This window comes from Neovison vison, chromosome 5 (assembly GCF_020171115.1).
Source record: "Neovison vison isolate M4711 chromosome 5, ASM_NN_V1, whole genome shotgun sequence".
Taxonomy (NCBI): domain Eukaryota; kingdom Metazoa; phylum Chordata; class Mammalia; order Carnivora; family Mustelidae; genus Neogale; species Neogale vison.
The window spans coordinates 598,750-615,268 of record NC_058095.1 but is presented as its reverse complement, the minus strand read 5'-3'; the positions used below and the strand labels follow the sequence as shown (position 1 = coordinate 615,268).

Sequence of the window (16,519 nt, the reverse complement as noted above, 5' to 3'; positions counted from 1 at the left end):
ATCAAAGTCGCAATGTAACCCAGCCATCCCAGCGACTCTGTCCCTGTGGGAGGCTGGGACCTGGACCCGTTCAAGTTTGCAACCCTCCCCTCTCCACTAAGGCCCCTGCAGCACAGACGCCCATCTCTCTGGTCCTGAAAAGAATACCAGTGACCAAGAAACCCTTGCTCCGATCACAACCAGTCAGCCCAGGACAAGATGCCCGTAGCCGGGGGTGGACGCAGCAAACCCACTGAAAAGGCTGCCTTTACCAAGTGTGGGGAAGGTGGGGCAACAGGAACCCTCCTGCGCAGCGGACAGGAGCAGAGAATGGTGTGGCCACTTTGGAATACAGTTTGGCAGTTCCCTCGTGTTTCTCTGAGGAGTTCTGGTTTTTGGAGGCTGGTGTTGGCTGCTATTCCAGGGTGCACTGGTACCCCGCTGTCTGTGCCACCTCCGGGTGTAGGGACTGACCCAGGCGGCACCCCGCGGTTGGTGCCGTGTGGAGCTGCAGGACCAGCACGTGCAGCTCAGGGGTTAAAGCCTGGTGGTGTCACCTCTCCAGATGGGAGGACCAGCCAGGCCCAGGGTGCTGAGAGGGTGCAGGGAGCGCCAGGGATGGCTGAGCTGGGGTGAGGCGGTCCCTCGGTTTGGAAACCACCCGCAGCCGTGCTGTTTGATTCATGTCTGTCCCGCAGTCTGCATTTTGCACGTTTTCCTTTGGGGGACACCAGTGTCAGCACAGAGATGTAGAAAGGCGGCCTGGAGGAGGAGACACAGCTGGACCTTGACGCTAAGGGCAACGGGTGTGTGGATGGCCAGCATGGGACACCAGCTGCACGCGACAAGGGCCCCATGACTTCATACTGCCCCCAACCAGGCCGAACCTGGTGCGCCTCCCAAACTCAGGTAAAATGGCTGAGAACACAGGAATGTGGGGCAACTTACGTAGGGCCTGCCCGCCCCTGGTCCCTTGCTGACGGCTGCCTTTCTGGGAGCATAGCCTTAACCAAGCAGGTAAATACAGGCAGCCGCTCTGTGACAGCTTCCATGACGTGTGTGCGGGAGGCGCATCTGGGCACAGCTGTCACCCCTCTTCCTGCCCCTGGAGTACAAACGTGCGAACACGCCTCTTCCTGTGTCCAGAGCCCCTGAGGGATGTCTGTGGAGAAGAGAGCTTGATGACAGACGACTTAGAGTCACTCCCAGGTCCAGTTAATATCAGTACACTTAACAATTTTCTTTTAAAAATTGGTATTATGGGGTGCCTGGGTGGCTCAGTGGGTTAAAGCCTCTGCCTTTGGCTCAGGTCATGATCCCAGGGTCCTGGGATCGAGCCCCACATCAGACTCTCTGCTCAGCGGGGAGCCTGCTTCCCCCTCTCTCTCTGCCTGCCTCTCTGCCTACTTGTGATCTCTGTCTGTCAAATAAATAAATAAAATCATTTAAAAAATTGGAATTATAAGATTTATCTCTAAAGGTCTCATTTGTTTAGGATGAAATTCAATGAGGAATGTATGTATTATTCATCTTATAAAACTCACTCTTTTCTAAAATCAGATGGAATTTAAAACATTTTACCAGGGGCGCCTGGGTGGCTCAGTGGGTTAAGCCGCTGCCTTCGGCTCAGGTCATGATCTCAGGGTCCTGGGATCGAGTCCCACATCAGGCTCTCTGCTCAGCAGGGAGCCTGCTTCCCTCTCTCTCTGCCTGCCTCTCCATCTACTTGTGATTCCTCTCTGTCAAATAAATAAATAAAATCTTAAAAAAAAATAAAAAAAAATAAGACATTTTACCAATTTTTACCTTTTAAGTGATCTAGTGGTGGTTTCCAATCTTAATTAAAATGTAATTTTAAATTGAAATTATAAAGCAAGACATATTATTTTTTTAAAGATTTTATTTATTTATTTGCCAGAGAGAGAGAGAGGCAGCAGAGGCAGAGGGAGAAGCAGGCTCCCCGCCAAGCAAGGAGCCTGATGTGGGACTCTATCCCAGGACGCTGGGATCATGACCTGAGCTGAAGGCAGCTGCTTAACCCACTGAGCCACCCAGGCGTCCCAAGACATATTAATTTTTTAGTGGAAAAGGACAGCATCCTAAGATGTGGGAGTGGCTCCTAGTAGCAGCCAGTGAGTGTTGCTGGGACTTTGCTTGGTCACTAGGCAGGAAATCAGCCCCATCCATGAAACGGGCACCACGCTTGGCCCTCCCCTCCCCTGGCGCTACACCGCGGCCCATTTCCTTCGCAGTAATGTCCAGCTGCCACCACTGCTGTGCATTGGAGTCAGGGTTGATCTGTTTCTCAGCAGAACAGGGGCGGGCAGGCGTGTGCAGTCAGTTCTAGGACAGCACGACCACCCGACAGTGTTAGATTCTAAATTTTTATGTTTTTAAGATTTTATGTATTTACTTATTTACTTACTTACTTATGGAGTGGAGAATCCCAAACAGACTCCATGCAGAACCCGAAGTGGACCTTGATCCCATGACCCTGAGCACAACTGGAGCCGAAATCAAGAGTCAGACGCTCAACTGACTACGCCGCACAGGTGCCCTGCGTTGTTTCGGTTTTTGATTCTTCTGAATAAAGAAGATTTATTCTTTTTTTTAAAGATTTTATTTATTTGGGGCGCCTGGGTGGCTCAGTGGGTTAAGCCGCTGCCTTCAGGTCAGGTCATGATCTCGGGGGTCCTGGGATCGAGCCCCGCATCGGGCTCCTTGCTCAGCGGGGAGCCTGCTTCTCTCTCTGCCTCTGCCTGCTTGTGATCTGTGTCTCTCTCTCTCTCTCTCTGTGTCAAATAAATAAATAAAACCTTTAAAAAAAAAAGATTTTATTTATTTATTTGGCAGACAGATATCAGAAGTGGTCAGAGAGGCAGGCAGAGAGAGAGGGGGAAGCAGGCTCCCCGCTGAGCAGAGAGCCCGATGTGGGACTCGATCCCAGGACCCTGAGATCATGACCTGAGCCGAAGGCAGAGGCTTTAACCCACTGAGCCATCCAGGCATCCCAAGAGTTCTGTGTTTTAATTTTTTTAAGATTTATTTATTTTAGAGAGAGATGAAGAGTTGGTGTGGGCAGGGGGAGGGGCTGAGGGAGAGACAGAAGCAGGCTCCCCACTGTGCACAGAGCCCATCACCCTGAGATCAAGAGCCGGCTGCTGTTAAGCCCGAGCCACCCAGGCTCCCCCGCAGGAGTTCCTTTAAATTCTGTTTAGATATTCTTGTCTGGTATGTGTATTGTGGATATTTTCTCAGTCTGTGGCTCGTATTTTCATAGTCCTTGAGGAGTAAAATGTAAAAATTTTTCATACTTCTAATGTAGCAACTTTTCCCTTATGGTTTTCACTGTCTGGGTTCTAAGACCACAAAGGCACTAGGATAGTCTGTTACATTGTGGGCTTTCTGGTCTTGGCTGTTCACGTAGGCTCTCTGACCCAGCTCACGCTGGTGTGTGCAGTGCCAGGTGCGGTGAGTTCACACCTGTGGTTGTTACTGTTATTAGGACAACCAGTTGTCCCAGTGCACCTGTAGACTTCCTGAAGGAAACCTCCTTCTCCACTCACAATACTCCAGACAAAAAATATGTGGGCTTTCCACACCAAGTAGTTCTCCAGTCCTCTGTGGATGCCAGCTGGGCGTCCCACGGTCCAACCCCGTTCCGCCACCAACTGTGTTAGTGCACCAGAGTTAGTGCAGGTCCCATAGATTGGGCTCTGGGCCACCAAACGGCCCCGTTTTAGACGCCATTTGTAAGTAATGGGTCCCAGGGAACCCACACTTCTGACTCAGCTACAAATCAGGGGTTCCCATCACTCTGTCTCAGGTTCAGTAATTTGCTAGAATAGCTCAGTGGAAGTTTCATAGGAGATTGTTAACCTCAACCTCCAGTCCCTCTCCCAGAGGATGAGGGATGGAGCTGAACGGTCCAACTTCTCATCCCCCCCAGGAGCCCCCTCAGAGTCACCTCATCAGAAAAAAAGATGCTCCCATCCGGTAGGAAATTCCAAGGGATTTAGGAGCTCTGTGTCAGTAACTGGCGACAGAGTCTAAACACATACTTAAATCATACTTCCCTTCCTCTATAAATAACGTTGTCACTTTTGTTGAAAATCAGTTGATGGGGGGGGTGCCTGGGTGACTCAGTTGGTTAAGCATCTGCCTTGGACTCAGGTCATGACGCTAGGGTCCTGGAATCAAGTCCCCACTGCATGGGGCTCCCTGCTCAGCAGTGAGTCTGCTTCTCCCCTTCCCACTCATTCTGCTTGTGCGCTCTCTCACTAATAAAATCTTTCTAAAAAGTTTTAAAAGATCAATTGGTTCTGTACATGGAGGTCTATTTCTGGATCTTTTATTTTGTTGCACTGACTTGTCTATTCTTATCCCAGTACCACACAACTTTACTACAGCTTTGTATTTGGTTACTCTAGTTTATTCACTATAGCTTACAGGTTACCAAAATCTCCTCTTTAAAAGCCAAGTCAGAGGAGGCGTCTTCTATTCACTTGGCGCCTGTAGCGACTGCAGCCTTCTACTGATTGACATGACTGCGGCCCAACCTCGTGGCGCGCTGGCTCTGGTTTCCTGCGCCCCCTTCACTGCCCTTTGAGTATGAAAGCTGGCTTGTCAGTTTCTCGAAAAAAGCCAGTTGAGGTTTTGCCTGGGATGATACTTACTCTATAGACCAAACGGGGCACAAGTTTAGCAAATCAATATTCAAGAACCTGTTGCTTTGGGTTAGTGATCTTTACCAATACAGTTACTCGAGCCCGCTGGGGTGGGCTCTATACTGACAGGAACTTTGCTGGATAACACCATGTAGTACTTGTATTTCTGAAAGAAGAAAACCAGAAAATGAGAAAATTATCATTTATGTAATATAGTGCTTACATCCATGATAATACTTTTTAAAATTTACAGTATCAATTATCAGCATGACCATCTTTTCATGAATATACCTTATATTTTCTTTGAAAGCTTGGCCAAATAAGAACATGTGTTTGCTCCATGTTCCCCACAGCCAAGGGCAGGTTGACAGCAGCTCCTGGCAGCCAAGTCAGAGGAGCGGAGTTACATGATTCCCTGAGACAGACTTGTCCTGAGTCAGTCACTCAGAAGAATAAGTGAAGTCTGGCGGGGGAAGTCTGGGGAGACAGGACCTAACATTACAGAAACTAAGTAACGATGAAAGGAAGGCACGAAGAAACATCAGCAGCCCATAAGTTACTAAATGTCAGATAACTGTTACAGACACAGGTTACAAAATCCACACACACAGTTGCGAGTGTGGGGGACCCTTGGGCCACGTGGGTTTGAACCATGTAGGTCCACTTACAGGTGAACTTTTTTCTTTTTTTTTTTAAGATTTTATTTATTTATTTGACAGACAGAGATCACAAGCAGGCAGAGAGGCAGGCAGAGAGAGAGGAGGAAGCAGGCTCTGCGCTTCCTCCACAGAGAGCCCGATGCGGGGCTCGATCCCAGGACCCTGAGATCATGACCAGAGCCGAGGCAGAGGCTTTAACCCACTGAGCAACCCCCAGGTGCCCCCAGGTGAACTTTTTTTTTCAATACGGTACAGTACCAAACTATTTTCTCTTCCTTATGATTTCACTAAAAGTTTTTTTATTCTAGCTTATTTTCTTTGGTAAGAATACAACATATAAAATGTTTAACATACAACTTACTGTTCATCAACGATTTATGCTATTGGTAAGGCTTCTAGTCAACAGTAGGCTATTAGTAAGGTTTTGAGGAAGTCAAAATTTATACCCATTTTTTTTAAAAGATTTTTTATTTATTTATTTGACAGACAGAGATCACAAGTAGGCAGAGAGGCAGGCAGAGAGAGAGAGAGAGAGAGAGAGGAAAGCAGGCTCTCCGCTCAGCAGAGAGCCCGATGCGGGACTTGATCCCATGACCCTGGGATCATGACCCGAGCCGAAGGCAGCGGCTTAACCCACTGAGCCATCCAGGCGCCCCACCCAGTTTTTTTTTTTTTAAAGATTATTTATTTGACAGAGATCACAAGCAGGCAGAGAGGCAGGCAGAGAAAGGGGGAAGCAGGCTCCCCACTGAGCAGGGAGCCCAATGCGGGGCTTGATCCCAGGACCCTGAGATCATGACCTGAGCTGAAGGCAGAGGCTTAACCCACTGAGCCACCCAGGTGCCCCTTCAGTGTCTTTTACAGTTACCCATGTCATCATCTGGTCAGGTGTCCTCCATCCCTTAGGGCAGATCTGGGAATCCACTGGGGTCACTTTCCTTTGGCCTGAAGAACGTCAGTATTCTTTTGAAGGCCAGTTCCTCTGGAGACCGTTTTCAGCTTTTGTTTATCTGAAAATGCCTTTTTTTTTTTTTAAAGATTTTTTATTTATTTATTTGACAGACAGAGATCACAAGTAGGCAGAGAGGCAGGCAGAGAGAGAGAGAGAGAGAGAGAGAGGGAGGGAAGCAGGCTCCCCGCTGAGCAGAGAACCCGATGGGGGACTCAATCCCAGGACCCTGAGATCATGACCCGAGCCGAAGGCAGAGGCTTTAACCCACTGAGCCACCCAGGCGCCCCACGGCCTTAATTTTTGAAGGGTATTTTGGTTAGGTATTGGTTACTGGTCTCAAGGATGGTTGGATCTTTAGCGTTTTGTGGACACTGTCTTTCTCCTTCTGATGCCCACTGCTCTTGGTAAGTCATTCTCAGTGACGTTTCCCTGACTGTAATGGGTCTCTTAAATTTTTGTCTCCTTTTAGGGGCGCCTGGGTGGCACAGTTGGTTAAGCAACCAACTCCCGATTTGGGCTCACGTCAGTCATCATCCCAGATTGTGAGCTTGGGGTCATGAGCCCCACATCAGGCTCCACACTCCGCAGGGGGTCCGCTCGGGATTCGCTCTGTCCCTCTGCCCTTCCGCAGCCCCCGCTCTCCTGCGCTCTTTCCAAAATAAACAAATCTTTAAAAAAATAAATTTTCTCTCCTTTTAGTACTTTTATTTTTACTTTTGGTTTTCAGAAGTTGGGCTGTATTATGCCTGCAAGTGTTTTTCTTTGAATTTGTCCTCCTTGGGACAAATTTTGCTTGGGACAAAGTTTGCTGAACTTTCTGGATCTGAATCAGTGTATTCACCAATTTGTAAAATTCTTACACATTCTCTCTTCAAGTATTTCTATTCGTGCATTTTCTTTTCCCTTTCTTCTGGACATCCAACTTTCAGTACACTGCAGGGGCTCATCTTGCCCACAGTTCCTAACATTTCTTTGTTATCTAATTTTTTTCTCTGTTTTCAGTTGCCTTCTACTGATGGAACTTTGAGTTGAAAAATCCTCTTTTCAGCCATCTCCCGTCTGGTGTTCAGAAAATCCAATGAGCTCTTCATTTCAGGTATTTTGCTCTCTCCATCACTACTGGTGTGTAGCCCTTCCGCCTATGGTGTGTCCCTGGCTGCACAGAGATCTGGTGCCTCCCAGTCCCACAAAGCCTCTGCCCTCACATCACACTTGCAACTAGGAGAGGTTCAAAGAACAGTGTTAGGTCACTATAATGAAACTTCCTCTAGTTCTGTTTCCTTATGTGTATCATTTATGAAAAAGAGGGATAACACTGGCTCTGTGCTCTGCCTCACTCCAGCAATTCTCATCACCAGCTATATGAACTAGGTGTTGAGGGGAACAAAGTCCCAGACACAGTAAGAGATAAATCTCCAATATACTCAACCTTTTAGTCTTAATCAAAACCTACATATATTTATATTGCTCTCATCAGTTATGTTAACAATAATTATAATACTGATTAAATCCAAGAGAAATGTTTTAACATGACACTTTCTTTTGCAGGAATTGCAAATTAATGTACGAGTGTGTGTGTGTGTGTGTGTGTGTCTGTCTGTCTCCAGGGATAAATAATAAGTTCATGAATAAATACCCAAGCCTAAACATTTATTGTATTTAGGATAAAATTTGTGGGGGAATTTGAATGGAAATGAGTTTAGGAGTAAAGGGTTTTTTTTTTAAAGATTTTATTTATTTATTAGACAGACAGAGATCACAAGTGGACAGAGTCAGGCAGAGAGAGAGAGAGAGAGAGAGAGAGAGGAGGAAGCAGGCTCCCTGCTGAGCAGAGATCCCGATGCGGGGCTCGATCCCAGGACTCTGGGATCATGACCTGAACCGAAGGCAGAGGCTTTAACCCACTGAGCCACCCAGGTGCCCCAGTAAAGGGTTTTTTATTGTACTTTTTAATAAGAATTTATTTATTTGACAGAGACAGAGATAGCAAGAGCAGGAACACAAGGAGGCGGACTGGGAGAGGGAGAAACAGACTTCCTGATGAGCAGGAAGCCCGATGTGAGACTCTATCCCAGGACCCTGGGACCATGACCTGAGCTGAAGGCAGATGCCCAACCGACTGAGCCACCCAGGCGCCCCAGGATTTTTTAAAAAGATTTTTTTATTTATTTGAGAGAGTGAAAGAGCAAACGCAGGGGGAAGAGCAGAAGGAAAGGGACATGCGGACTCCACAAAGCAGAGAGCCCAACACAGGGCTGGATCACATGACCCTGAGACCATGACCTGAGCTGAAACCAAGAGTCCGATGCTTAACTGACTGAGCCATGCAGGCGCCCCAGGAATAAAAGATTTAATAAAACTGGTTAACTAAGAGACTGTTTATATGTTTACAAAACATGCTAGTGGTTTCAAATCACAATGGCATTCACAATCCTTTTCATACATTTAAGGAAGGATGCCATGATTTATTAAAAAAGTCAGTATTTATAACATTTGAGAAAATACATCTACTGCAATTATTTAAACATGATGGAAAATTTTGCTATTATCTTAAATGTGGGGACTTACAAGGTTTCACAAAATTAGTTCATTAATACTGCGCCAAATGCTTTGAGGACTCTGGGTCCAGCTATTGCTTTTGGCAGTCGGAATCATTAGAGGGGACACAAATGGGTCTCCCTAGTTTCACATTTGTTACAAGAAGGCTGTCATTTGTAACAGTTAACCTGAATCATATTACTCTTTGCTTGAACTGCCCCATTTTCCGTTTCCCTAAATGAGAAGCCTTCTCCAATGCTCTGTGTTTCTCCCACCGTCATTCCTGGGCCTTCTGCCCGGACACGCCCAGCCTCCTCCCTCCTCAGGCCCGCTGCCCCTTCTCTTTGCCCAGAGGTTCCTGTGGTCCCTGGTGCCTGTCCTTCAGGTGTCAGGTCGGATGTCTCCTCCTGTGCTGGCCCCTGGCTCCCACACTCTGCCTTGCAGCCCACGCGGCTCTGGGGCTGTCCCCTGTACTTATTCTCACGCGCCGGTGGGTCCTCCGTGAGCATCTGCTCTCTTCGTCCTGTGTCTGGCACAAACTAGATGCCCGGGACACCTCTGAGGGGAAGAACAAATCCGTGTCCAGAGCCTGGGTGTGCGCCTGCCACACCTCCGGCTTCAGCTTCCTGATGTGAAGAGCCGTGGGCTGCCCACCTCGTGCGCATCTTCGGGGGCTGCTCCCCTGACCCCTCTGTCCCGAGGGGTCTTGCACGCGGCTCCCTCTCGGTCCTCTTCCTCTCCCACGTGCTGAGGGCACACAGCTGCCCGCCGGCTCCCTGCGGTCTGTGCGACCTAGCCTGTGCCTGCGAACCCGGCACCTGGAAGGCCCGAGCCCTGATTCGGAGCCTTTCCTCGCTGTCCCAGCGCTCCGCGAGTTTTCCTGGACAGCCGCGTGGGCTTCGCCGTTTTGCTGGCTCAGGGCTTGGCATCACCTGACCTTTGTCAAGGCGCTTTGCGTCCCCGCTGCGAGGACGGAACGGACGCGCCTCCGGGCGGCGGCACCGGCTCGGCGGGTCTGGCTTCCCCGCAGAGGGACAGCCGGTGCTGACCACCCCTGAGAGGGCGTTCAGGCCGCTGGAGTCCGCCTCGAACGGCGCGACCCTTCCCCGCAGGGGAACCTCCGCGGGCCAGGCGGGAGGTGCCCGAGGGTGCGCCCGGTCGGGTCGCCGTCGTCGGGGGTCGGGGGCACGCGTCGCGCTCGATCAGTCGCTGCTTCCTCCGGTCGCCGCGGCGCCGCTTGCTCCTCTGCAGACTCGACTTCCGAGTCATCTCCGCGGCCCGCGGGGCCCGCTCGGTCCACTCGGTGCGCCCGCGGCCGGAGGCAGGCAGCGCAGGCTGCACGCACCGGCCGGCCGGGACCCCGCACTCTGCGTGAGGCCCCGCGGCCACCCCCGCTGTCTCACGAGCCCCGCGCGCGAACACCTAGCGGGGCCCGGGCTCCGTCCAGGACGCCCTGCGTCCCCCGGACCGCAACCCGCGAACCGCCCCGCGCGCCGGACCTCCGGCGGGTGCGGGCCCGGCCTCCCGCGGGCGCCCCCCGCGCCGTCTCGGGCCCAGGTGAGACACGCCCCCGGCCCCCGCGCGCTGCATCCGCGGCCCCCGGCCCCCCGCGCCCACCCGGCTGTGGGTGGTCTCCCGCCGGCCCCCCGCCGTGGAGGCCGTTCCCGCTCTGCCCGAGGCCGTGCGGATGCCAGTGCAGGCCACGCGCGCTCCACCCGCCGCGTGGTCCGAGCCGCCGCCCCCCGGCGCAGACGTCACGCGCCCCCCGCCCAGCCCGCGGCGACCTGCACCCGCCGCGAGTCACCCCGAAGCTCCGTGCCAGCCACGCTCTACCCCGGGTTTTCCAGGCTGCTGGGAGCCGCGCCTGCGCCGGGCGCCGCGGCCGGACGTGCGGGCGCTCGGGCAGCGTGCCTCGCTATTGGCCGGCCGCCGGTAGCCCCACTGCTGCGCGCCGCCCCCATTGGCCGGCTCGGCCGTCCGTCAGCGGCGCCCGCCGGCTCGCAGCGCGCCGCGCGTGTCCCGCCCCTCGCCGCCGCTCGTCGCTCGCCGGCCGGCGGCCTCGCGCGGCCCTCAGCTCCGTGGCGGCGGCGGCGGCGGCGGCGGAAGGCGGCCCGGGCCCTCGCAGGCCCATGGCGGCGGCCGCGGCGCTCCCGGGCGCGGGCGGGCCTCCCGCGGGCGGCGGGGCCGGGGGCGGCGGGGGCGCGGGCGGCGGGTCCCCGCCGGGCGGCTGGGCCGTGGCGCGCCTCGAGGGCCGCGAGTTCGAGTACCTGATGAAGAAGCGCTCGGTGACCATCGGGCGCAACTCGTCGCAGGGCTCGGTGGACGTGAGCATGGGCCACTCCAGCTTCATCTCGCGGCGCCACCTCGAGATCTTCACGCCCCCGGGCGGCGGCGGCCATGGCGGGGCGGCCCCGGAGCCGTCCGCGCAGCCCGGGCCCGACGCGGGCGGCGACTTCTACCTGCGCTGCCTCGGCAAGAACGGCGTGTTCGTGGACGGCGTGTTCCAGAGGCGCGGGGCGCCGCCGCTGCAGCTGCCGCGCGTGTGAGTGGGGCCGGGGCCGGGGCCGGGGCCGGGGCCGGGGCGGGCAGGGCCGGGGGGCGGGGGCGGGGGCCCGGCCGGCGGGGCGGACGCGGAGCCGGACCCGCAGGCGCAGCCCGGGCCCCAGCCGGACCCGCCGGCCTTCCCGTCGCAGCGCGAGGCCCGGGCCGCGGCGCACGTGGGCCGACGCTCGCTCCGGGGCCTCGCGTGTCTGGCTCGAGTCCGGCCCGCGGCCCGCGACCCCGCCGCCCCGGCCGCTGCAGCGGCGGCCCCCGCGGATGCGTGTTTCCCTCCCCGGGGCCCGCGCTGAGGGGCGGCGGGAGGCTCGCGGCCGGCGTTGCGCGGGGTCGCCCCGGGCTGCGAGGGCTCCGTCCCGCCGGCTCTGGGCGACCCGCGCGGGGCGGCTCGGACTCGCGCCCGCCCCGTAACGTCCGGGGCCCGGGTCCTTCTCGCAGGGCTGCGCGCTGCGGCCCGGCGGCTCCTGGGGCGGACTCCCGTCCCGTGCGCGCGGCGCGAGCGGAGCTGTCGTCCGCGACCCGGAGCGGCTGGGGCCGAGCTGCGCTGCTCGCCCGCGCCCCGGTGTGCGCGCCGCCCGGGAGGCTGCCCGGGCCGCGGTGGGGGCGCGCTCCTCGGGGGTCGCTCGGCCGCCGTGCGGGCGTCGTTGACGGACGGCTCGAGGTCACGGCGGAGGACTCGGTCTCTCTGCTCCGAGCGTTTTGAAGGTTTTCCGGAAAATCCTTCCTGTCCTCCGCCAGACCTGCTTGCGCGGACGGGCCGCGCGCCAGGGTGAGCTGACCTTGGGGGGAGGCGCCCACGGCCGACTTCCCGAGGGTCCCGGCCGCGCGGGGGACGGCTGAGGAGGCCATGCGGCGCGGCGGAGGCCGGCGCCTGGGACCCGGCTCGGGGCCCCCGCGCCCGGCCTTTCTCCTGGGCCCGGGCCCTCCTCGGAAGGGTCTTGGCGTTTCGACGGCGGAATACGCGGAGACTGGGACTTCGCAGCTCCCTCCTCGCGGCCGCGTTCCCGGCGTGTGCTGGAGGCCAGACCAGCAGCTTGCGGGGAGGAACGCCGCGAAGGCGGCTGGTCCTGGCGGACTGTGGAGAAATTGCTTTAAAAAATCCTTTCTTCGAAACTAAACGTAGTTTTAAGTTACAAGTTCTTTTTGAGTCAAAAAGCCAATTTGTGCAAGTTTGTTTTTTTATTTTTAAGAGTATTTATGTATTTGGCAGACAGAGATGACAACCAGGCGGAGAGGCAACAGAGAGAGAGGAAGCAGGCTCCCCGCTGAGCAGAGAGCCGAATGCGGGGCTCGATCCCAGGACCCTGAGATCATGACCTGAGCCGAAGGCAGCGGCTCAACCCACTGAGCCACCCAGGCGCCCCAGTTTGTGCAAGTTTAAAAGCACATGTAATTTCGAGCAGTTATGCAGCTTTGTCCTCTGAATTGAAACTCAGTGTATAAGTTAAAAAAAAAACCCAGGGCAATCCATGGTTGGTCTCTTATGTGAACAATAGTGATTTTAGTCCAATTCCAATTTTAGAGTGAATTTGTGTCTTGAAGTTAGTGTTAAAAATTTGCATATGGAGGACTTGCAGAGTATGTAAGTAATTTAGGCTTAGAGAATGACTCGTCATTCTATTAAAATAGCAAGTAACGTATTAATTGAAGGGGAGTAGAGAAAGATGAGGCCGGTGATCCTGTGCGCTGGCCGTCGTATTTTTTTTTTTTTTAAAGATTTTATTTGTTTGTTTGACAGAGAGATCACAAGTAGGCAGAGAGGCAGGCAGAGAGAGAGGAGGAAGCAGGCTCCCTGCTGAGCAGAGAACCGGAGGCGGGACTCGATCCCAGGACCCTGAGATCATGACCCCAGCCGAAGGCAGCTGCTTAACCCACCGAGCCACCCAGGTGCCCTGGCCGTTGTATTTTAAGCCATTTGGGTAAGAGCTGAACACAGATGGTTTTTCCATGATGATTGGTGAGCAAAACGGATCCTCAAGTGTGTGGGGAGGTTGCTGAGCATGCACGTGAGTGCCAGGACATGTGGGTTTTTCCAGAAAACAGGTGATTTCCACAAATTATGTGGGGCTGTGTGTACAGAAATGCAAACTTTCTCCTCTCCAGGAACATCTAACTCAACTGGAGGTGCAGGAGTTACTGGTACTAGGGAGTAGGGGTGGCCTCAGTGGAAGAACCCTGGGGCACCTGTGTGCATGTGTGCCTGTGGGGGTGCTCCTGGGAGTGAGCAGCTGGAGGTGGCCTTATGGGTGTCCCTGGGCCAGGAGCCTGGTGCTGAAAAACATGGAATTTAGGTTAGAAGGGACCTTGGGCCTCAATGTAGAGTGTGACTTTTGCCTGGGCCTGGTAGGGGAGCATTTTCAATATGGTCAGTGACAGAATGAAGAGTGTCCTCTTTGAGGACTGGGTTCTTATTTGTCTAGGGATCCGTTCTGGTGCCTGAGGGGGCAATAAAGTGTTTTAGGAAGATCTGCTGGGCAGGAATGTCTGGGTGTGTTGTTGCTCTTGTTGTTGCCGTGGAAGCAAACTAAGTATAATTTATAAATAACAATAAGCAACTCTTTAGCAGTTGCTCAAGTACTTTGAAACCTCTCAAGTGAATTTGACATATTTTTGATCAGAAAGGTCCTAGAATATCTAACAGCCAAACATAAATAGAACAGGTTGCATTTGCTATTGCCCCAAACTACTTAACATGTGAAACTACACTTGAGTTTATTTAGAAAAGTGACCTGTTCTATGCTAAATTGTCAATCAGTTCATGATACGGCGCTACTTTCTTTCTTGTATGGCACGTTTTAACTTGCAGATTAAGTTTGTTAATGTCACATTTGAGGACTTTCTCATGAAATCAGGGATAGCGTCCTTGAAGGTTGGGAGTGGAGAGAGGTGAGCAGAGAGTGGCTTCTGGAGCTTTCCACACAAAGACTCCCAAGAAAAGAACTGAAGGAACTCACAAGGGCTTGGTTGTGTTTAGAAGTGGGAATGGGGCAGAACCGAGGTTCTCAGAGAATACCAGTTAACAGAAAGAGGAGAGTAAGCGGAGGGCCAGGGGTGGCGATGGCCTCCGGAAAGTATAGTGACTCAGATGTCACCGATGTCATGTTCCTCGGAGAGCCATGTGCTTGGCGATCAGGACTTCTTGGAGGATGAGGAGGGAGGCTAGGTGCGGGGCTGGAGGGTAAGTGGAAGTGAGGGCGTAAGAAGTTTGTGGGGCAGGCACTGTTGTGGGTGGGGTGCAGTTAAGAATAGGCTTGGGAAGAGTGGAGACCCTGTGGGTCACTGGGTCCAAGTGGGTGAAGGAACCCCCGAGAGACGCAACAGAGGCCTGGTTGGCCCACAGAGCAGACACAGACGAGGTGTGAAGGACAGGGTTCCCTGTAGGAGAACATCCCATGGGGCTGTCTTACTCGAAGACCAGAGCAGGACCCACTAGTGAGGTCTCTCATGTTTTCTTGTTCCAGGGCTGCGGGGTTGGCTGAGATGCCTTTGTATTTTATGACCTGCGACTGACCAGTTTGTATACAAAGCTGAGAGTCGGGAACAAGATGTCTGGACTCCCGGGCTCAGGAGTGGGTGATGAGTAGGGAGACATCCATAGCAGAGGGGTAGATGGGCTTTGCACTTTGAAAAGTGCTCAGCATACAAAATAACTGCTTTTAATGACCACTGTGTGCTTTTCTTTAAAAGCTATAATATGGGGCGCCTGGGTGGATCAGTGGGTTAAGCCTCTGCCTTCGGCTCAGGTCATGATCTCAGGGTCCTGGGATGGAGCTGCACATCCGGCTCTCTGCTCGGCGGGGAGCCTGCTTCCCCCTCTCTCTCTGCCTGCCTCTCTGCCTACTTGTGATCTCTGTTAAATAAATAAATTTAAAATTTTTTTTAAAAAGCTATAATATGTTTTCGTTTACCAAACTGAGATATATTTTATCACTGATTTGTAGATACTGGAAACACTGGGCAGCTATTTTAATGTAGTTGTTAATTTACTAAGTTAAAAATAACCCAACAACTGGGTTAACGTCTACCTCACCTAGTATGTGGTAATTCTTCCAGTGGCAAAATTCCGTTTATTTTAATGTTTAATGAGTGGTTTAAGACAGTTTAGGTGTAAAATAACTTGAGTTCATGTGCTTGCTTCAGCAGTACGTATAATAAAATAACTTGAATTCATAACGTATTTTTTTAAAAGATTTTATTTATTTATTTGACAGACAGAGATCACAAATACGCAGAGAGAGAGGAGGGGAAGCAGGGTCCCCGCTTCGCAGAGAACCCGATGTGGGGCTCGATCCCAAGACCCTGGGATCATGACCTGAGCCGAAGGCAGAGGCTTTAACCCACCGAGCCACCCAGGCGCTCCCTTCATAACGCATTTTGAGAAACAAGCCTTTGTGGCAGGACCTGTCACCTGCAGTGGTCTTGGTCTTCTGTGTCTGACTGTATCAGGAGATGGTGAGGATGGGCTTTGGAGCTGGGCACCCTGGGGCTAGACTCCACCCTTCCCGTTTAAACTGTTGGCATTTTTGTTCTCTCGTGTGTAACATGGGATAACAACTGTCTGACTTGTGCGACACAGCACTGTGCCTGTGTCCCTGGTACATCAGGGGCTACGCGTATTTTGTCCTTGAGTGTGCCCTGGTGTGAAGGGGCCTGTGAGGACTTAATGTGTCACAAAATGTGACCCGAGGGCATCAGTCTTGAGGGCCAGCACTCTTCAGCTTGCTCATAGCTCTGTACACATGCACCCATGCCGGCAGTAAATTGATCTCGGGCCTCTTGGAGTAGTGAGTGACGTTTGAAGTTCCTTCAGCTGGGAGAAGTCCTCTCCCTCCCAGCACCTAGGCATAGAGGCTGTGGGACGCGGTTGGTGTCCAGCAGGCTGGGCCAGAAGAGGTCCATTGGGGGTGCCCTCCCTCTTGCAGTCTCTGTTGGTTCGGTTTGACTCCGACTAACTGTAAGCTTCATCGCAGCACTTTCCTGATTTGGGAGAGAAGAAAAACTGCTTCTGCCTTGGTTACAAAGTCAGGGAAGGGAACTGGTTAAAAGTTGTCCTGTTTGTGGTCTGATTTGAAGGATACTTGTTCATTAATGCCATTGGCCAAACTGTTGTTTTGGAAATTAAGAATGGCTTCTCTGTTCAGTTGAAGAACTTCATAATTCACAGTGCA

General features: G+C 53.1%; 1 protein-coding gene across 1 annotated transcript in view; it reads left to right on the top strand.

Annotated features, from left to right (window-relative positions):
• The first annotated feature begins 10,924 nt into the window (after positions 1 to 10,924).
• Positions 10,925 to 16,519, top strand: part of FOXK2 (forkhead box K2) — a 66,974-nt gene continuing 61,379 nt past the window's right edge. Inside the window, exon 1 of the mRNA XM_044247154.1 lies at positions 10,925 to 11,337. Within this exon, the coding sequence (XP_044103089.1) occupies positions 10,925 to 11,337 (413 nt within the window). The remainder of the gene's footprint in view (positions 11,338 to 16,519) is intronic.